The sequence below is a fragment of the Sander vitreus genome, chromosome 6 (assembly GCF_031162955.1).
Source record: "Sander vitreus isolate 19-12246 chromosome 6, sanVit1, whole genome shotgun sequence".
Lineage (NCBI taxonomy): Eukaryota > Metazoa > Chordata > Actinopteri > Perciformes > Percidae > Sander > Sander vitreus.
The window spans coordinates 16,674,991-16,698,705 of record NC_135860.1 but is presented as its reverse complement, the minus strand read 5'-3'; the positions used below and the strand labels follow the sequence as shown (position 1 = coordinate 16,698,705).

Here is a 23,715-nt window from a genome sequence, read left to right as displayed (position 1 = left end):
TCCTGGTCTGTGACAACCCCCACACCCTAGTATCCACCACCCTAACTTGCCGCTGCCATGGCAACGCTGGCAACGTAATTATGTCTCCCCATCCTGCAGATATCAAGTCTCACTGCATGTCTTCTCCTGCCTACAGTGGCAATGTGACATGTTGACTATTATATCAGCTTTTCAGCTCTTATATAAGAATGGAGTCCCCAGCAGAGAGACAGAGGGAAAGCATTACAAAACCCTCCAACAAACACACACACACACACACACACACACACACACTGCAGCAATTCAGTGGCTAAGTGACAACTTGTCTTAAAACATGCTCAAAGAGTGAAGACAGCTAGAGGGGACTCCCGTACTGTCATTTTTCTTTCAGTGTTCTAAAAACAGCTCTCATGAAATGACAGAAGAGCGCAATGGCTCGGCAGGCGCAGAGAACAGGCACCTGTAGAACAGACCCTTCTCTCCTGACAGGGAATATTAATCTTAGCTTGTAAGTACTTGACAAAGGACTCTTCTATAGCGGGTGCCGTTCCAGGGGCAGATGAGAACCTGTGAACCTTTGAAGGGCTCAGAGAGTCAGACAGTGCTAGTGCTACTTTTGCCTAATGGACCTAAATATAGCAACAAAAAAACACCTGCTGCCTGGGAGAATTCACCACTGAGATATTTAATTAATCTCATATTTCATTCTGTACCCTCACTGTGACTGGCATTAAGGATCTCCACTTTGATCAGCACATCAAGCTGAGCTTCCATCAGAAAATCTCAGACAGTGGTTTAACAGGATGGGAAGGGGGAGGGGGAGGAGTAAGAGTGTGAAATCGTAAACTACCTTTGATAACCAAGGCTGTATGAAATGGCTCTTGAGGAAACCACAACAGCCTCATATGTCTGTTCTACTCTTGTCCACTGTCTGTCCACTGTGTCGACAAGAATAATGCTAGATGGAATGACAATGTTGAGGCAGCATAATAAGGTCCTAAAGGTAGGTAGGCATTGTTGAAGCTCTGCTGAAGCCTCTACCTGATGAATAATTTACAACCTACATTCTACATGATTGACATTATTCTCTGTGCTGATTGAAAAGGTGAAAATATGCCTCTGTGCTTTATTCAACCACGGACACAGGCACGCGTATCTACTGCCACAAATTTATAGATGACATATTTAAGTCAAATACAGCCTGAAACTAACCAAAACTAAAATCTGCTGTTTCTATATTACAAAAATACTCCTTAAGCAGAGGAGAATACGGAATCACCAGTAACTAGGGCTAAATATAAATGCTTTTCTGAGCAGGATCTTAATATAGACAATGTGCGAAAGACTGTCACAGTTGCGAGGCCGCCTGCTCAATTTAACACGGGCAAAAATAAAAGCGCAGTGTTGCCTTTATGTAACTTTCAGGGTCACTTTTGAAATAATCACTCGCAAAGAAGAGCCTGCCACTTCTGGTTCAGTGGTCGCCATTGGTGATCATGACCCTTGATATGAATATTTTTTTCCGGGTAAAGTGAGGTTCTTCCTGATTGGTGGAAAGTGCACAGACGTGTCTCTAGGCACTGGTAAACAAGAGATTTATGAATGACAGGTCCCAAATTTGTTTTTAGCACAAGGCAGCGACAAGTACCCTGCACCATGCCCAAATTCCTCCCTGTGGATGGCCTGCCGAGGGGGGATAGGGTGACTCATAGCCTGTGACCACACTCCCACTGCAGCGTCGCACCGCCAGTGTCCCCAAAGTGTTTATTTTCTATAACCGATCTGCCTCTCATTAGCCTTGGTGGTGGTGAGAGTGACAATCACAGCCTTAATTTGAGATGTTGGATGGCTGTCTTTTTTTGCCTCAGGCCACATTAGCAGGCATCCCACCCCGGAGAGAGAATAGACACACATCGCCAGTGACATTACTATTATGTGAGGAGTCTAAAATACATAGATACATGTAGTTAAACATCAAAATAAGTCATTGTGCAGGTTCATGTTGGACTTTTAGTTTTAAAGAACACCTTGACATTTCAATGTAATCTTTCCCCGCTACCATATTAGCTAACATGAGAAAGGAGTTAACATTGTAAACATATCCTGTTGAATATAAATGGGGCAGCTATTCTCACACCTTTATAAGTTAGTTTGCACATAGCGGTACTGTCTGTTTAGTATTCAGATTTGATCAAAAATAGAAAAAAAAACTTCAGTGTCGCTTTAGCAAACCGAACACATTGTGTTAAGTGTTGATAAACTGTTTCACTGGTTATTAAAGGGACCCTGTTGAGTTTTAACAAAAGTAAACGTGTTTCCATTCATAAGTATTTATTAGAGGTGTTTTTGGTTAATAACAATGAACATGTTGCATATGTACTGTGAAAGCCAAACTTTATCCAGAAATATTCTAAAATATTGTATTGATGCTAATACTGTTGTTATAGTTTTGCAATAGTTACATTTGCAAGAAGTTGAATAAACATTTGAATCATAAATGTTAAGAATCATATTCCTATAAACAGATTTAAAAATATATATAATAAAAATAATTGCATACATACAATGTTACCCCAAAACATCGCAACAATCTAAAGTGTAGTTTACCATTTGTACTGAAGGACCTGTTGCTTCATTTGTTTTCCAGTAGAGCATATTACTGTGTATAAAGGATAGGTGTTGAAAGCATCTTAACCCAATGTGACCATGGATCATCATCTTTATAAAGTGTATATAGTATCATTGAAATACAAAAATGGCAATAAACATAATGGCCCACTTCGTGTTTACACTTTGAACATGTTGTATGTTGCATGCATTCAGTGAACTTGAGATGGTTACTGATCTAAATTCCCTGTCTGACAGTATAAATAGAACCAGAGATACAGAAGATGTTGGAGGACAAAAATAAGCTGATGCTGGGGACTGCAATGTGGCGCTGGATCTCTCATTAAGTGCCTTGTTATTTTGAGCAGCTGGCATGTCTAAAGCAAGAAACAGGTCTTTATTTTTAAGACTCAGGCTCGTCCTTGCAGCTGAGCTGGAGCTGCGGCTTGCAGGCTATCTGCTAACAAACAGGGCTGAGCTGAACCACCACGGGCTCTTCGCGAAGGGGAGCCAAGAGTCCAATTGGCTATTGTCCTGCCCTCATACCTAACCGTCTCACAAAACAACAACACACATAACAACATATACTAAATACATCTGAGCAAAAGCAAAGGGAGGGGGGGCAGGAAACTGTATGTGATCATTAGCAAATTCCTCTGTCAAGACTTTTGTATCAATATCATCTGTGGACACATTGGCACCATATCCTAGAGTCAATAAAATTCCTAATCAATCACAAAGAGTCAATTTCCTTAATACTTTGAGCCACAAACCAAACCAAACACACCAACCAGAGGAAAGCATCCTTTAGCATCACTGATAAAACACAACAAAATATGCAAAAAGCTGAAAATGTATTTTCAGTTGGGCTTTATGTTAAACATACTCTTCCCCTTTCTATTACCAAAATAATAAGTTGCTCCATTTTTATAATGAGCATCTGTTAAGCAATACTGAAACAAAACCACACATTCATTTGTGTTATTTTGCACAGCCTTTTAAGCGGTGGACACTTCCAAAACGCATGACGAGACAACCTGAATGGATACAGGATACAGACAAGAGGACTTGAAAGGTGCAGCATTGTTATTGTCTGAAAGCTCCCTATTCAAGAGAGCTTGCATATTTATTTTACATAATATTTTGCACTCAGGGGAAACTAATTAGTTTTCCTTGTTGGAGAGCCCATCTAAGGACCGTTGTCTGAACTTTGATGTTACTGACACTAATCAAAATAAAAATGGGATTATGCCCTTTATTTTCAGAGAAGTGGAGTATCATATAAAATGTCAAGAAGTTTGCTTTAGAAAATAATTTACAAATAAACTATTTAGCTGAGAATCACTTCTCCAACAATAATCATGACAACAGGACATAATAAACCCACCCCCAGGTCTGTTTTAAAGGGAATGTGTCTGCTCTACCAACAACACTCACATGACATCCAGTATACTCATACAACGGCATCCTGGAGTAGCATTTTTAGACATATAATGTTAGTCACTGTCAAATGATTTACTATAAAATGGAAAGAACAAATTAAACCGGCAAATGACAGAATTCTCTATAAATATCTGTTCCAAACCACTGTTATATCAGGAGCATGCCGAGATGAAATGATAACGCACAGACGCCTAATCTTAGCAGGCTAATGCCATAAGCTGAAAATAACTCACCTAAGAATAGCTGACCCACAGAATAAGCAAGGGGCCCGAATTGAGGTGCTCGGTATATCTGTTGTTTGGCTCACAGGCCGCTAAAGCAGAAGAAGAAAGCCCTGCTCCTGTAGCCTGATAGTGAAATAACCTGCTCTATTGACAGAGATGGAATGTGTCATCTCCCTGTCATCCCCCGTCTTATTTTTAAATCTCCTCACGTTTAGCCCACTGCCTCAGGATGTTTTTCAGCCACCTATTTTGCTTGCCTGAAGTCAGACTTGGTTTTTTTTTATGTTTGAGTTTTTGACTTATCTTTTACAACAAAAATAGTGAGTATATATATATATATATATATATATATATATATATATATATATATATATATATATATATATATATATATATAAGAACAGTAATGGTAAAACATCTAAATGCAAATTTAACAATTAGAACTACTCCACATCATGTTGTCCCCTCGTGCTGCAGCACTCACATGACTCAATCCACACTTTCTCATTACACATGCTTCTCAGGAACCCACATGACAATGTTTTCAAAGAGCACAATGCTTAAACTCTGAAGTAATTTCCAATGACAATTTTTCACATTTTGTCAATAGCTACATGCTGGAAAAGGTGTGACTCATCTTGAGTCAGTGAAAAGATGTTACTCATACTGATGTCAGCCATGTCCTCTTCAAATCAATTCTCAGGTCAAAAATAGAACAGTCAATGCCTGTGGTAAATGTCCTGAGAGAAACCTTTCAGTTGTTCAGAAACCCCCTTCAGTAATTCTGTCACAGTTTTTCCTGTTCCCTGAAAAGTGCATGCTGACATGGAAGCTCACAAAACACAACATCTCTTTCATGTCCACAGAGACTCATTTCAGGCAACTAGAGCATGGAAATCCTCATTTTAGTAGAAAAACAACACTCTATGCTTGTTAAATATATTAAGATAAACAGCACTTTTTAACTCTTTACAAGACATCTTTTAACACAGATTAAGGTAACAATCGCACTGAGAAAGACTAAAATATAAAGCAGCGTTTACCATCACAAGTGCAAATACCTTGATTCAGGAAGAAGTGTCTGATCCTACCACGTTTCCGTGCTGAGAAGCTTTGAGTTTTCTTTTCACACAGAATAAGAGACCAGCTGAGCGCAAAGAGTTGAGAGTATATGTGTGAGAGAGAGAGAGAGAGAGAGAGAGAGAGAGAGAGAGAGAGAGAGAGAGAGAGAGTGAATGTGTGTGAGAGAAGCACGGACGATGTAAAATAGCAAATAAGTAGGAAGAGATTCAGAGATAGAGGAAAGGCAGAGATTGGAATGCAAAGAGGGGAAAAAAAAGAATACTAAAAACTGAGATTCCTCAAAAGGAGAAGAAACACCGGGCTGTGTGATCACCTGAGTTGTTCACGTTGTGCATCTTGCTCTGGTTGGGGAACTGCTGGTGTCCAACGCGCCCTTCTGTTGTGGAGAAACTTGACTCGCCCTCGTAAATCGTCTGCAGCATACTCCACTCAGCGCTCAGGTCTCATTGCAAGCCTTGCGTTTCCTGTCACCAAGTGCCACCCCTCAGCCACTCAGGGGAGAGACCACGACAACAGGCAACTCTCTTCCTTCCTCTGCCTCCTCCTCTGATAAACCACTCTCACCGTAGAGCAATAACACAAACTGCACACTCTCTCTGCAGGGCTGCCACTCTCCCGGTGCCTGCTTCAATCTGTGTCCACTTCAAACACTAACAGTTTTAAGAGAAGATGGCCAAGTACGGCATTTTTTTCTTCTTATCTGCCTCTTTCCCTATTCCTCTCCAGTCTGTGGCTTTCCTCTCCTCAGCAAAGTGTCTGAGCAGAGAAAAATGTAAAGCTGAGTTGCTAGGAAAGCCGTGTACTGTGTAGTGTGCACTGAGCACCTCGCTGAGGCAGTAATGCAAGCCAGGGAGGGAGCAAGATTCATTTGCATGTGAATCAACAACTGCGTGGCCCACAGGTGACAGAAATAGAACAATGGCCAGCCCTGGCTAAAAATAGGTCAGGCGAGGCGTGGGGATTGGAGCAGCATTGATGCGTTTAAAAATACCACACCAAACACAGCTGTCTTCTTCTGCTACTGCCAGAAGGCATGTCTCCTGACTCTCTCTCTGCAGATGGAGGCTTGATTCCTTTCTCTCTCTTTTATGATTTGTTGAACCAGTCTCTCTCACTCACTCTATTTATGTCTTCATTTTGTTCTCTCAGGTACATGGGTACCTGAATGATCCATTTCTGCCTTGACATACTTAAAGAGGCAAATGTAGAGTTCACCTCTGTGGAGTATATGTTATGACAAAGGTTTTGTAAAATGGCTGTTTGTCTTTTATATAATTCACAAAACATAAAAAAATAGTGTATTGACAAATAGTACAAAGAATTAGGATGTTATATTTCAACAAACACAAATGCAATAGCATTTCGGTAAAAATCTGCATGTGTGACAAAAAACAAACAAAATATGTTGCGTCAAGCCAGACACCAAATGAACACTGTGTTCATTTAAGACTCAGAGTGTAACCTCGCTGCATTAGCTAAGTGTATGTGTGGGGTTCAGTGTGTATCCAGGGCAGTGTTGCTGCTCAGGAAGCATGCTTTCAGCTAGCCAAGGAAGCCAACTGTAAGATGCCATAACAGCATGATCGCAATTACATAAACCTCTCAAACTGTGTCAAACAAACCTCTCCAGGAGTACACATCCCATTTCCTTGAAACACACTTGATACTGTATAAAGCAGGGATTTTTTTGAAATTACAAACAAAACACTACAGTCCAAATATAAATCTCAAGAATACTGAATTGTGAGCACCATGTAGTTATACAGTATGATTTCTTCATTTAATATTACATCCCAAACTCGCCAAGATCTGTAGTTAATATGATTTGACTCCAGCCCATAAAAGTCAAGTCAAATGTTCTATCTGACCACTGATGCAGGGCTGGGTTTGTGGCCAAGCAGCCTGTGCCTTTAAAATTTTCATCTTCCTTCATAATTTGACCTGTCCCCCAGCCAGGGGCGTGGAGCCAGCACGGCTATTTTTAGGTCCTGGGCTCTGACGACTGGGCTACAGAGACACAGAGAAGGAGTTTTACTGTGTTGTTTCAGCTGGACAAACATTTAACCCCTCGATCCTTTTATCACAGCACAACCAAAAAGCCAAGAAGGAAATGCACAGCTTGCAGGCTCACCCCCAGACATAAAACAACTCTTAAGCTAATGTATGATATTGTGCTACTTGATTATTCATAAACAGAAATAATGAAAGGAATCATACATGTTTTAATTCATTGCTTCTTCTCTCTAATCTCAAAACCTAAATTAATCATCTAAATGAAAAATAGCTGAAAGAATGGTATTTACACACAGTCATGAAACATTGTGGCAAATCTATCAAGAAATGATTACTCCAATCTCCCTTCAGTGACAACAGATTTAGCAAACTCCTTAAAGTCGTGAATTAGTTTTGGCAGTCAAGTTGAATAAGATGGTGTGAGAGATAACAAGCTTTCAAGTTCAAGGTAATGATAGCTAAAGACCCAGAGTTCCATCTGTCACAGTATCTGTCAGAGCAGGCAAGCTCTAACCCTGGAGGCTGACCTTAACATAGGCTAAGGGATAATTGATCAAAAGAGGAAGTAAGTCTGTCACATGAATGATAATGATTATGGCAATTGAATCACTATTTTTATGACATGACAATGTGATTTTTTTCCAAGTCCTTAAATTAAAAGATCAAAGCATATTTTGCAATGTTCCTGCTATTGTGATTTACTGTGAAAAATACTACAGGCTGCAAACTCAGTCTTTCTGATGTTAAATCCTGATCATTCATGCTTTATTTTGTCTTACAAAAGTATAAGAAATCAAACTCATTTCTCTGCACTTGTAAAAAGTTCCCATAATCAGCTTAAAAAACCTCGGTCAACCTGACCTACTGCTCCTTAAAAAACCCAGAGACATTCACTAGGAAATGTTAGCAGAGATTAACCTACACTTTTTATTTACTTTATACCTAGCTTCCTGAGGCTAATGAGGGATTGTGGGATTGAAAATAGCTCTGTCTAATAGGCAGGGTCCAGTAAACCTGCAATGTGGCAAGCCCATTATAACTCCTACTGCGTCACTGGTGGCCTTTGTCTACTTTAGTCCTATTAAAGCATTTAAGTGTGAACGTCAGCATCCCTGCTGGAGAGCCACTCCGCTTTGCTCTCCGGGCATGGGCTCGACTGTCTGTCACCTCCCTCATATCAAACACAAACTGTGTGTGTGTGTGTGTGTGTGTGTGTGTGTGCGTGTGTGTGTGTGTGTGTGTGTGCGTGTGAGTGTGAGTGTCTGTCTACATGCACGCATGTGTGTATGTTTTGACATCAGAGCACTGACACAGAGTGGGGGAATATTAGAGATGAGGGAACAAGTGGGCCAGACCAGTGAAGTGCCACGAGCACTTTCCAAATTTAAATGAAAGGCCATTATAGCCTATTTTAAAGAGCAAGAGATGTCAGTAAACATACACATACACGTACAACCATACACACATCATCATTATGTTATTTACTCCAACTTAGCCAATATACATTATCTACTGGGACAAGAAATACAACAAAGAGATACTTCCCGCCATGGTACCTCAGCTCTTTCCATTCTATTTTGAGAAACTGTAGTCATAACCTGGAGACTTGTTTTTTTCTACAAAATAAGCCTACTCACAAACCACAATTACTGTACCAGTTCCAAATCATCTCCCAAGTTCTGTGGCTTAATCACCATAGCACTGCTGCCTTGTGACACACTGCGCATGATGAAACCCAGCAGGGAGGCAGACTGGAGAAGGAAGGGAGCTGAACTTAGGTGTTGCAACAGATATGAGGACAAACACTGGCCCTTATAACTAATTTGATCCGGCTAGAAAATGTTTTGTTCCCCTTAATAGCAGATGATTTATGTGTGGGAGGGAATGAGTCAGCCATGTTTTGTTGTTCCGTGTTCTCTGAACTTCAAAGCTCCCATGTATCTCAGAGGGGGATTGTCTATTGTACTACTCTACACTCTCGTAGCCCTCTTACACGATCTTAACAAATACATGTTTATTAGAATCTGTTTTCATCAAATTCGTTTAATCCACCTCTCTGACTTCCTACCTATTGCTTGTCTTACTGCCTGTGTGGATGCAGAGTTTCATCATGCTAACCTGGGAGGACTGTGGCGGATGTAATCATTGTCAGTTGCTGAGTTCTCCAGTCAGAGGGGATGTTCTTCCCAAGAGAGGGGCTGCATATTAACAGCAACTTCTGACGTAACCATGCCGCCCCCCTGAGTTTCTTCTCTCTAGAGGACACCCCACAGCTCCAGGGGCAGCCATGGTACAGAAGGAAAATTACCTGCTCGCCATCTTACTGACATCAGCCCCTGATGAGTCACTGCTAACTGTGAAAGAGTTCCTACATCAATTTAGGGAGTGAGGCCATGGCACAATCCTGCCCCAGTCTCTGCATGCAGAGTATAGCATGCTCTATTGGCAACCAAGCCCAGCCATTCTAACTGCTAAAAGCCATGGGTAAAGTTTTGTCACTTCAAACAGCCCATTTTCCCTTTACCTTGCGGTCAGTCTCATAAAAGCACAAAGGCACTACAACTGTTGATTTGATGGCAAAATCCAATTAGCCTGTACATCTGGATGTGTTATGTGAGCGAGTTTCCCCACTAATGATTTGGGTGCTCTTGTTTTTATTGGGTTACTCTGCCTGGCGTCCTGTGGTATTTCCTGTTGGACTTTCATGGTGATATAGAATGCACTTAACAGGTTGGATCAAATAACATCAAAAAGCATTTAAAGGCAGTCATGTTTGGCATTTAATCTTGAAACATTGCCAACAAAGTTTTGCAATGCAGCTAATACCACAGTTAGATAGAGCCCATGCAGCTTTATGCATTTCTCTTGAGAGACAATTGAAATAACATAAATCCTTAAAAGTAAAAAAAACATTTCAGAAAAGTATGTCCATTCATCTGCTGTGAACCTTCTATCTGAGATGTGAGAGATAGACTGAACCAAAAAAAAGGCAAAAACACCATTTTAAAGCATCCACTTATTGTGCACTGACCTTGAGGTCAGTTTACTTTCTAACTTTGAATAGATGCCCGATGCCCTGCCTTCATCTGCTGCCATAGGCTTTCTAAAAATAGATATGGAGCACAAAGGCACACTGGAAACAGAGGGCAGCTCTCAGTATTTTTACTGATCAATGTGCTCATCTCTGCTGGAAACCATTGATCCACTGTTTGTATCAAATTGACCATGTTGTTGTTGTACAACTTCCATCCTACATTCAATCACGACAAGCCCACTTTATGTTCCACTTTGTCCACCTTGCCCAGCACCTTCTCTCAAAGCAACACACAACTATTGATCCTCTAACGATATTCTAACACCAAAAGGCTTAGCATTGATTAGAGCCTTTGAAAGATCATTCTTAATGTCCGCTGGCATTTTAGCACGCTATTAACCAATGGACATGACGCAGGATTCAGAGAAAAAATGTCTGCCTCTAACCAGTGTGCAGAATCATTACATCAGTGTCTCTTAGACCTGCATCATTAAAATGCCTGCAGGAGTCAAATGCCTCATCTGTATCATACAAACACACTCGCCCAAACAGACACATGTGACTTTGATGGAATCCAGCCAAGTTTAGCTGACCTTAGAAAATCCCTGAGGGATTAATAAAAACAAAGGTTCTCTGTTCAGAGGCATACTTCCAATCCATATCCTGCTGGTAGAGCCCATTTATGAGTGGATAATCATAGCATCATCCCTCCCAAGTGCCTTAGAGCTATTATCTTAATAAAATAACAAAATACATATTTTTGGTATTACCAAAAAAACACACTTAATCAGGCTTGTTTGTCCTTTGGCAAAATACCAGCAATGTTATTTCAGTCACAGAAAAAGTACAAGCAGTTTTCACTTCAAAGTTCCACATTTTCTTTTAAAGGGACACATCTCACTTCAATGACCTGAATATGTTAGGCATAGTATGTTAATAGCCCAACAACATAACAAAATGAAAACTGTAGTTGTTTAATTATAATTTATGCTTACTTCTTGACGGCAATTCTGGAGGTGTCAATGACCTTTAAAGTCTCAAGTAAAACTCCATTCATAGATTTTAAATGTCCATCTAAAAAAAAGTGCAACAGGAAATCAAGTTTACTATGGGAAGGGTGGGCTGACGCTTATTGTCCAAGCCACTTCCACCTACGCCACCACTTCTTTACTTGACCACAGCACAGTCACAGTCCTCGCCTCCTGTGGTCCCTCAAAGGTCTGGGACCCAACAATACCTCAGACAAATAGCTCTTCCTCTGATTATTAAGTTTGTGCTATGCATACCGGGAAACGTCCCACAGTGCACCCGCCACCTCTGTTACAATATTAATGTCTGGGCTGCTCCATATGCATAAACCTGGAGGGGCTCCAGATGTATTTTTAAATGCTTTGCTAGATTGACCTTGAGTTTCTGGATTTTATTACAGCAACATATACATTTTTCCACCATAGTTACAAATTCACCCTGATGAGCTATCATATCCTTATGCAGTGGCTGGCTTATGTTACAAACTCCCTAGTATATGTTAAAGACAATGTTCTAGTTTTGCAATTCCTATGAGTGCCTAAACAACTCAAACAGCTCCCCATTTCCTTTCTCCCCTGAGAGGCAAAGGCATGGTTTAGTGGTCCTGTCGTTTGTTTGGTGGGAAAACAATAATAGTGCTTCAGTTGCTTTAATCACTGATGCATTTCTTGTGTGGTGTAAGTATTCAGTCTGTTTTTCCACTATTTTTATTCCACTATTTGTCAAATCACTTTTATATCACACTGACACAATTATGTTGTATTGTGGTTTGTGTCATTGCATGGGTTTGTTGTAATGAAGATATTACAAATTCCTTATTGATCAACAATCAATTCTCCTATTTGTGAGTTTCAGCTGCTTGATTGAGACTGGAAAGCGTAGAAGTAACTAAGGCAGCAGGACTTGTAATTGTGGTACAATGTCCATGCGGGGTAAAATGCCCGGTAAATCCTTCAGCAACAGTGCACCCTGCAGGTTGATTAAAACAGGAACAAGAAAAGAAGAAACCAAGAATGGCTAGAAATGCTAGAGATATTACATTGAATTTTCCATAGCACACTCCTAGGACCAAGAAGGCAAATATTCTGACACACAGCGAACAATGTGCTAAAGCAACTGGACAGCACAGAGTTTCAAGGAGCACAGATACTGTAGAAGTACAAATCAAAACACTCCCTTTGCAAACAAATACACAGCCAAACGAACACACACATGCATACAATTCCACATAGCAATGCCACCATGCTGTGCTTGGGTGTGGCTGCAGCGTTCATGACCTCTGCCTTTCATCTCAGATCCAGTAACCAAACTGACTTTTCAACCAAGCCCCTTCAATAACACAGGGCCTAACAAGCTTTGGCCGTCTCTTTTATAAACCATGTTGAAATTACCAGAACAAAAACAAAAGCGGTTTCAACTGTGTGATCTCCTCAAAGCTGTGTGTGAAAAGATGAAATGAAGTTCAGAACATGGATGTTTCCTTTTGAACTACAAAGTATAGAGATTCCTACCTTTAAAAGAGAAAAATAGACCTCATAAATGAGAGAAAGAATCCTTAGTATCTTCATTCTTATTTTGGTCTGCTCACTGATAAAATATTCCATTCATTGATGTTATTCATGAGTAAAACTTCCTTCCTTCCTTACTATCAATTTCCTAGTCTAAATAGTAGCCTCGCTTTTTGGAAACCTTACATTTTGTCAGCAGCTTGGCTGAGATAATGCCACTCAAAGCTAAAAGGGAGAATTTAAAGAATGCTCTTCTGTTTTGGTAACAGATGGGCTGGTAAACCTTTCACACCTATCTGGCCACAGAGACCTCTACGAGGGCTCTGCTCTTAGATATCCAGTCAGTGTGTCCAATCTCTGTGTAATTCCTGGATCCGTTTGTTCTGCACATTTCACGCCAAGTGGGGAGGGGTTGCGGCCATGACCTCCTGCAGTCCCATTACTCACAGGATGGGCTGAAAGAGGTGGCAGGTACCCACAGATGAAAGGTAACAACAAAGAGATGTTTAGCATGATGCATGGCATCGCAATCAGGGCCCCAGAGGAGATGGGATGGCATGGAGTGACAACTAATGGGCCCCTGACGTCTGAAGTTTGTCTGTTTCTGCCATCAAGGAAAACAGCCCCACCCTGTGACAGTTAAGTGACAATCTGCCTGTCAGGCTAGGCATACCAAGAACTCTGAAGCACAGCTGCTTTATCACCTTCACTGATTTCACCATGCAGATTTGACAGACCAGGATCGAGTTAGGGCAGGGGCACTCTCCATAGCGACCTGTCAATGGGCACACTGACACACAGATAAGCAGACAAGTAGATAGGCAAGAAACATATTTAAGGTGAAAATCAACAGTGAACAATAGCACGCCTTTATGAAAAATCTCAACTAAAGAATGAAATAAAGAATAAAAAAAGCAAACAGGAGTCATAAATATGTTGCTTTAGCAAAAAGCCTATTAATCTGTCTTGAATACTCAAAGCGGGAGTCTTAAATCTTCCCATTTTTCATCCACACAAGAGGCCTCTCAAAGACATGAATGATTCATCTCTCCAACTCCATTTGGACAGGAAGTGAAAACAAATGGAGGTAGGTCCCCCCCCCCCAGAAAGCCCAGGGGTCTACAGTGAGGCTAGATGAACAACACTGAGAACAGAAGGCTAAACCCACCAAGCTCTGCGTCTCAGCTGCAACAGGAGCCAGATTTCCCCCTCCCCGCCAAAAACATATTCAAGTCAGAATAGTTTCGTGGCACCTGGGCTACGTTCAGATGGTCTGCACAATGTCTGCTACATGTACAGCCACACAGGTGTGAACCTCTCCATCTCTTTTTCATGACAACACACTGAGATAAAGCCCAGGACTGCACTGTGCATGCTTCTGTCTAACCTCAAAACACATACAACACACATAAAAGTAAAAGTATAAAGTTATATTACTTATATTGCAGTGGAAACAAATTTTAAGATGTTTGCTAATAATGCAAATGATCAGTGAGTTTAGAGGCTTCAAGTGGAATAAGAAACAGCATCATGAAGTAGGTCCGTAGCTGCTCAGCGATGATTTCTAGGCAGATAAACTGATCTTAGCGGACTGATTTCTAACATCACATGTGAATATGTTGTGCCCCTGCTAGATCCACCAGGCTCTCATCTCCTGGCTGGGATGTTCACAGACTGACACCAAGCTGCTATAGTACAATCCATGTCCTTGTCTTAACCTGGTATCTCCAACATGTCACCTCTTCAATAACCAAGAAAAACAGTCTTGTTTTCAGCTGTTGACAATGTATTTTACTTGAAAATACAAAGTTTTACAAGGGTTATGGTTTTGATGAGGTCAGAGCATTTTCTCAAAGCAGAGGAAAAACATATATGTTGAGTTTTTAGAAAATGTACAAAGTTTTAACCTGGCGGTGACAATTTGTTCAGTTTCATGGGCATCTTGTGTGGATTACAGTAATAGTAATAGTAATCTGTGTCGTGAAAGCCTTTTCTGTAATAAAGACAGTATTGTATTTCAACACATATAATTGCTAGTTTTATCCTGTCATTTAAGCTTCCTGTACTGTACAGATGATAAGAACATAACAATGAGCCACAGAACAGAGACCAGCACCTTCCTCTGGGCATCAACAACACCCCTCCTCCTGCAAAAACTCACTGACCCAAACCACAGACCCAAACCCATTTTTTTCCAGTCTAAGAGAAATGTCAAGTCCAGACCTAAAACTGGTCTCTTTGAAGAGAACATAACAGCCAAATATAGACTGCTTGCCTCTACGCCTCCTGACATACATCAGGCTCTCGGGTTCTGCTAACAATGGTTAATTTTGGCAGACTGCCATGTAGTCACTTACTATTAAGCATCATAACTATACAAAGAAAATTATAACCAAGCAGCGGAGTGTACACTGTTGCCTGGTAACCTAATGCCATGTTGGGGATTCAACTTGTTATGGAACAGAAAACACTTACAGCCAGAGCCAATAATAGATCCTGGACAACACAAATAAACATATCATAAGAGGTGTATGTTTAAGAAACAAATCTCACTTCTTAATGTGTGTTTTTAAGAATTTTGGAAGTATTTCTGTGATTGCAACCAAAGGTGAATTTAAATAATTATTATTCATCTGTCATTTTTCAAGTGAAATGATGGGCAAGGGTTAGATAGAATGTGAGCTTATTTCCATGTGAGAAATCCAGCTAAAGAACACATTATGCAGACTGGCACCAGATGCAGGGTACTAATTATCAAAGCTGTTTTTATGTCTTTTGGATCATTCAGAATTACACAAATTGCCCCCTCCCAAGAAATATGTGGATAATGACAGAATTGCAAGCGCTAACGTACATATTTTTACCTATAATGGCATCACAAAGACATAGCCTAATACCTAAAACTCAGTACTTTGCAAAGCTCCATGCTCATTGCCTTTCTGTATGCAACATGAGAACATTACAATTAGGCTAGATATCCTAACTGTATCAGAAACTAACACAATAGGCTATACAACATTATGTGTTTGGTGTTATGAGTCTTTTGGACATCATATATTTACCTGTAATTGCTTTGTTAAGACACAGTATGTCATCATACGTAGTGTATTATGAGTTTTTGAATTCTTATAAATGTACCATAATGTTTAACAGTATCTTGAGCTCCACAAACTCTATATAGACTATAAACTATAAAGAAAAATCAGACAATCTGTTCTAAAAAAGTCATGGCATGAAAAAACATGCATTCACTGTGAACTGTAAAGTTCTAGTTGGTACAACATACACAACCTCTTCATAATAATTATTGCACTGGAAAGGAATAAGTCCTCTGCTTAATACATATATTATTATAACAGCTATAACCTGGTCACCTAAAACTCATAATCACTCATTGATATATTCTGAGTCTAATGCTATGCAACACTGCTATGCTGTCCTTTCAAAGTGTTATAAACAAATAAACATAGAAGGCCTCCGTCTTAAAACCAACCTGTCAGTGTAAGATTCATTATGCACTATTAATGTGTTATGATATTTTCTGTCATAAACGTCAAATGGAATTGAACTCGGTTTTATTTTGGGAAGACATCATTTCATTTATGGAGGTTGTTGGTTTCTTAATGAGAACATACCACCCTACTTCATTTACTCCAATACATGAGAAGTAAAAATACTAAACCATGAGACTCTGGCTTTATATTACTGTTGCTAGAAAAGCAGTATACTACTGGCTCTTTCACAGAGCAACTCATCCTAATGTAGTTGCTATTCTACCATAAGACTGTCATTATCTATGTATGTTTTACATTTTGTTACACTGGCATACCTGTACACAGAAACCCTTGCACTGTACACACCCACACACATGTATACACACAGGCTTACAATTGTGTTTTTCCTACAATTCCTTTGTGCCCATTTGAGGCAGACGACATTAATCATTCTGTTATGTCATACTTTACGTCAGCCGGCACAAAACAAGACAGCATTCTTTCTCTCAATTGGAACTGCAATTTCTGCTGCGTGACATTAAGGCTGCCTTTACACTGTCACGGTCAGTCAAGGATGGCACACAAACCCAGGAAATAAATCCACAGTGACAAACCATAATTCATCGCTTCCATCACTTTAGTTGTGAGGGAAAAAAAACAAAAAGGCAATGTATTCTCTCCACTTTAAAACACAAGCTCACTCTCACTTCTTATGTCATCTCTGCTAGTAGCTGACTGATTATGATTCTACTGATTATTCGGAGTCTATAGAATATTTTACAGGGACAAATCTGCCAGATGCCAACTTTACGCCAATAATAATCCACTATAACATGTATTACACAGCAGGAATGTCACATGCAACATGCTGCTTCTGTGAATACCGTTTGCCAATTGTACAGCTAAACATGCCAACTCATCAGGTCCAGTGAATAATTCACAGATGCCGTCCAAGATTTGTTCTATCGAAAACATTTTGTCTCATTAACACATTCATTGGTACTATGAAATTATGTGTTAAGCTAAGTGTAAGGTGCTGTTAAAATGACTTTCTCTCCCTGACACAGCTCAGATGGTACCTGCCCCCTCAAGCCATCTGAGCAGTGCAGACATCTGTGAGCATTAACCTGCCAAGAAAAAGTCCAATGTAAAAATATTATAAATATTCTGACATGGAAAGACAGCTGAAGGGCCATTTGGAGTGGCTTTGAAAGGCTTTCTTGACAGTCAAGAATGAGCAGTGTTTTTCTTGTGTTGCTGTCTAAGTGAAAATGTCATGTGTACACTGGAGCGTCTGTGGTTCTTGTGTTTTCCTATTACCTGGCTCAGCGAAGATTGAAATGCTGTCACCATATAACATCTGTGGAAAGACCCATTAGTGACCAAAGCCATTATACAAGAGCCATTTCAAATGTAACACATCTGCTAAAGGGTTTTATTGGAGTGTCACTGTGTCCAGCAAAACAACTGAGAACCAAACTAACTTTATAATATCAACTTCATTACAACAGCTACACTGTCAATTACCTGTAATTACTGGCACCTAAAAAGATACTTAAGAAATGAATAAGCTCCTTACTTTTGGCTTTACCCAAGCATGTTCATGTCTTCATCAGCTTGCAGTTCTGTCACATACATAAATGTACATAGTACAGTATGCTGCTGTTAAGTGCGTCTCTCCATAGACTGTGTATAGTGCAAGTATATTAAAATAGAAAAACAATATACTGAAAAAAGCAAAAGTATGTACAAAGAGATTAAACTACCCAACAAGGTATAAAGCAATTACAATTAGCTCCACATTGACCAATTAAAACAATAAAGTACTGCCTACATGTCATGCATCATAATAATGATCTAATAGCATACTACTACTACTACTACTACTACTACTACTAATAATAATAATAATAATAATAATAATAATAATAATAATAATAGTACACAAGTAGTCATTTTACATTATGACAATATTTACTTCTGGTACTTGAAGTACATCACTTAATTAACTGTACTTTTACTTGATTAAACTTTTGAATGCAGGACTTTTGCTTGTAGGAGTACTTACAATATGAATGCTAAATGATCTGAATACTTCTACCACTGGATATACTGTAATATAAAGCACCTATGAGAATTGTATAAGGATGGAATTGTGCTTATTGAGTATTTATAGTCATAATTAGTGGACTCATAGTTGTTCAAATGTATCAACCTGCTCACAATCCCAATTGATTGTTATTTCCTATTTAGTGTAATATAACTTATGTAATAGCTATATTAAAAATATTAGTGAAATCAAGTCATGACAAAGAGTGATTAACGAGTTTTTTTTAATGAAGGACTTTCACACGTCAACCACGTTTGATGCGATCATATACATTCGTAAGAAAGTCTATTTATAGATGACAGTCTGCACTACGTATGTTAGAAATAGTCAGTAGTTTAGCAAAAAACGCTTCCATTTCTGTGGTTGAGTGGAGAATGTCGCAGCGTGTTAGGTTATCAGCAAATCATTTCTAATAAGGTAGACGGGCTTTGTTATAAGACAGGCAGTTCCCGGTCCACTTTTATTGGCGGACTCACAATAGAAATCGTTTACAAAACAACCACCTGTGACCGCAGAACCAATCGGCAACGTCGTTAATTCAAATATTAATGCGCCGACCTACGTTAAGTGTTAGCAAACTGTTTTCTAGCTAAGAACGTATAGATTAATTATTTGCTTTCACTGTTTAGGCTGTAGGCTAACTGTCATTTTATAAACACAATTTAGCGGTAATATAACTTCAAATAACTCATAACTTAACGTTAAAACACTAAAGTTAGCTAGTAATACTCATTCTTAGCTTAAACACCAGTTTACCCACTGCATATTTTTGAAACACAATGTATTTGCATACATATCACGTCGAATTTGTTAAACTCAAATTAGACTTAAACATACAGTAAGTAGAAACGTTATTTATCTACCTTGAGGACAGGGTTGAGGATTTGACGTGTATTGTTCAGATTGGAGAACATGCGGGATGCGATATGACGACAGAGCTATAAATAGTCTAACGTGGTAAAAGAGAGGGGACGATATAAAATCCTAGCCAAGTGACGTGGCAGATTCAACACTGACGATAACGTCTGTGATGGAGAGGCGAGGGGTCTGTGCTCAGGTGCACCTGTCTCCTGCAAGTTCATTAATCATCTCCCGGTGTGAAAAAGAATTTAGCAGACCAATCTGGTGATCATTTTCACTAGTGCTATATCCTATTTTGTAAACCTCTAAAAAGCTCAGATAAAACTGGCTTGCATGTGAATGAGTGCGTGCATTTTACTCTATCCTAACAGCATGATTTACTTTTTATTATTTTACTGTTAAGTTCTTCATTACATTATAATAGCCTATACCTCGATCACCAGGAATGATGGGGGTATGAGACACTCGATAGCTCACTGCTTGTACAGAGACTATTATTTGCTTGGTATTGCATAACATGTAGATATACGACAGCTGCATCTACAGAGTAGTACAGTTTGCAGTGATGCACCTCCATAATATTTACAGTCTATGTCAGTCTAAAATAGCACCTGTAGCATCCACAAGAGCACAAAACGATTTTTAAAATGGAAATAGCCCCATCTACTGGTCATATTCATATTGTCATTGTCATCAGCTTGGACTTCAATGAGACTTTGCCTGGGGCAAAGTATTTGACCATGTCACATCAGTTGCTGCTGTGCAACAACATTCATCTATGACTAGAGCTGTATTAATAAATCTGTTAGCATATGTCCAGTGATTTGGTGCTCAGACAAGGTTTGTAATGCAAGTTATCAAAGAATCTGTCATTGCACTCGGTCCATTACTTTAAAGCTAAGAGGGAACAATAGGCTGTGAACCTACCAACTAAGCACTTTCCCTCTCTTCTTGGTACATAACTGCCCACTGGCAGGAAATTTGGTAAAACAGGGAGATGCTTTTATCTCAACCAGGAGCAAGGCCTGTGTGATTAGCACAGATTATGTGCAGATTTGTCATCGTCATAAATCTACAGCTGTCCACGGTCTCACATTTTTATTTGTCACTTCAAAGCATTGCCTCTCAGTTTACTGTTTGGTCTGGAGGACAAATGTCTTCCCTTTAGCAGAATAACAAAGTACCTAATCTCATCTCTGTCCACCTGTTTCCCACTTCACTTTATGTGTTTGGATGTTTTGATACATCTTCATCCATTTTGGCCATGTTAACCATCAATTGCAATGCTTCATGAAACTCTGTTACTCACCCTCCCTTTAGACTTTTAGAAGACAATACATGACAAGGCTTTTGGTTTATCTGCTGATTATGTGGTCTCTGATTCTACATCAGCACTCCAGCAACAGTGGTGGGAAGCTGTGAGCTGAAATCCTGTCTCCTCTAATCTTGCCACTGTCCTACAGCAGCTGGGAATGACCCAGTGGGTGACACCACTTTCATCCCAGAACACCGACTGTCCAGCTGTTTGCTATCCCTCATCCTGACAGCTGGACAGACAGGGGCACGGCCCAGCATCAGCGAATCTGAGGCATGATCCTGCATGCATATCACTCTTGCTGTCTCATTGCAGTGCAAGACGCCACAGCTGGCACCTGGACACTAAGGACCATGTTATTTCTCAGCAAGAGTGCCAGCTAAGAATTTGGTTAACTGTCTGGTCATTTTGTATAATTTCTATTATTGTTACTACATTGTTCTGTTTTGGTGGGAGGACCTGAAAATTTGTGCTTTGGATTTTTTGTCGCGCAAAGAATTAAAATGCTTTCTGTCTCTGTCTGTATTCTCTCTCTCTCTCTCTCTATACACACACACACACACACACACACACACACACGCACACGCACAGGGTCCTGTAAACAAGAAGTGTGGGTTAGGGTGCAATTTTTAAGAGGAGTGCAGATTGGAGAGGTATGTGAGTATGCATCTGTTTTCTCCATTTATGCACTCATTTGCCTGCTGTTTCTCCTGTTCCTAATTTAATTTGTGGGAACCCCTCTCCACCTCAGCCACCCCAGTCAGGAATTATTCCTGCTTTGGTTACTGTGGCCTTGCGGGGCTTAGTGACAGATCCAGAAGGATTACCCCCAGCAAAGGCAACCGACCTACACCCAAAATCATCAACATAGCTGCCGCAACCCTTTCCCTCTCCCCTCTTTTTGTATCCAGTGCCTTGAAATGTGAGACTACCCTGGAAAGTTGCCTGGTGAGCATAACCCACATGCTTTCACAAGACCCCCAATACCTCCCTCATTCACAAAACTGTACTACTTTGCCATACTGCTTTTTTATTTATTTATTTTCTGAATGGCAAAGATGCCATTAAAAAACAAAGGGCAGAGAGTAATCAATGGTGGAGAGTAAGCACAGGGAGTAAACATATCTGTGTCCTGCCTGAAGGCTTGAGACATATTGAATAAGTTACAGCAGTTGCTATTTTCTAACATGTTTTTGTAAGGAAGTGAAATACAGATTTATTGTCATTTATCATTTAAGTGATAAACAGAAAGAGAATCTGCTCTAGTGTCACTGCTCTTAGTGTTTTAATACTGTAGCGGTTACATGTTATCAGTATGCTACATTAACATTTTTTCATGTTTTATTTCTATACTGAACTGCTGAAGCTGAATAGCTATACTGCTCAAATCAAACAATGTGCCACAATATGATCTGACTGTACAGTAGCTTGCCACATATATATATAGCAGCAGATTTTCTAGTCATGATTCACTGCACTGTGAACTTTTGAATGTCAATGTAGTCTGTGACAGAACCACTAAGTCACTGAGTGCACCATATACAGACAGTTTTGTGTCCAAGCCTTTTGGCACACATCCATATAATGTCATCCCTCCCAGTCTAGTCTGTGGTATTTTCAGGGGAAATTACTGTCCTACATCATCAGCTGTTGTGGCTGTAACATTCCATGAGCGATTCAACAAACACCCTTTTATTTCAAGATGATTAGTGCATACACTTCCTTTCCTCAAATTTCTGTCAGAAAAATTAGTTTATAATCTTGTCTATATCTGAAATCACCAACACTACTATTTTTGTTCAATCTTATTTTAAATTTGTGCAAATTATTATCAATCGTATCACAGGAATTACAAAAAGTTGCATAAGTCACACACGTCAATAGTGCTCTCAAATTCACCCTGTGTCAATTAAATATACATAAATAACAAGCAATAAGACTTGGGCTTTAAGTTCCCAAGAGTTTAAATATTGTATTCGTATTTCTCCTGTAAGCCTTTAATTCAGTTTGAAGCACATCAGCTAGCATACTTTCAAAGCCTGCTTGTAGTTGAAGGGTAAGTCACTAGAGGGCCATATTCCACCACACTTTGGTGTTAGGTTACAGGACCTGAACACACTGCGGATTTAAACCTTAAACCCACCATCAAACTGTGGGTTTCTCTGAACTCACTTTTTGTTACAGTGGATACTATACTGTCTTATACGTGACTGTAAATAGTCTATGGTCTTATATTATCCTAGCATAAACCCATAAGATATGTCCAAGAGTTTAGACAGCATACAGAAGTATGGTTGTGAATAGTCTGGTCGAAGTTCAAGTGCATTTCCACCACTTTCCTCCAAACAGCTTGTGAGCACCAATTATTTTGTGTATGCTCAGCTGCAAAACAAATTACTTACCCCATCAGTTCCCATTTTTACCATGATATAGAAGAAGAAAACTGCTGTTTATAACAGTTTGGGCATTTCGAACCGCTGATGCTTCTGCTAGTAATGTCTGCACACACTTTCAAAACGGATTGCCTGGTTTCCATTGGGCTAATTAATTATGTAGCATGTTTTTGTGTCAGCATGGCATGAGTAGGCCACCTTCTTGAAGAAGAGCGAGTCCGTGACCTCAAACTCCTCTTCCTGAGAGAATAATGTTGTCAATATAACACTGTACTCCCAGTGGCTCCACTATAGTTGCTTTGCTGCCAATGGTAGCGTTGTTCTCGATTTTTTGAGTCACTGTGTGGAAATAGAATAATAAGAAGCTGTTACTGAGAAGTCGACCAAATAGCCAGTTACATTTATTTAAAAGAGCGCAGTATATATGTACCATAATGTGAATGAATTGCATTGCATGGTAAATAAAATCGTTTGTTACAAAATATCTACATGTCTTAACTTATGACACGAGCGAACACAGCAATATTCAACACAGCGCGTCTGTCACAGGGCGCTGTTAGCAACAACCAACCACTAACTCCCTTACTAAGACGTACAGCGCTATAAACCTATTGGATTGCGT

General features: G+C 39.7%; 1 protein-coding gene across 5 annotated transcripts in view; it reads right to left on the bottom strand.

Moving 5' to 3' along the window:
• hdac9b (histone deacetylase 9b) overlaps positions 1 to 23,614 on the bottom strand; it is a 40,336-nt gene extending 16,722 nt beyond the window's left edge. Inside the window, exons 1-2 of one of the 5 annotated variants that reach the window (XM_078253151.1) lie at positions 23,524 to 23,614; positions 23,103 to 23,432 (exon numbers count right to left, since the gene is read on the bottom strand). Coding sequence is in view for 2 of the 5 variants with exons in the window: in XM_078253146.1 (XP_078109272.1) it covers positions 5,650 to 5,758 (109 nt within the window). In the remaining 3 variants the exon portion in view is untranslated. Of the gene's footprint in view, positions 1 to 5,314; positions 5,400 to 5,649; positions 6,216 to 23,102; positions 23,484 to 23,523 lie in introns of those variants that run through there. The other 4 variants (XM_078253150.1, XM_078253146.1, XM_078253147.1 and 1 more) reach the window with 4 other exon arrangements.
• Between the last annotated feature and the right edge of the window lie 101 nt (positions 23,615 to 23,715).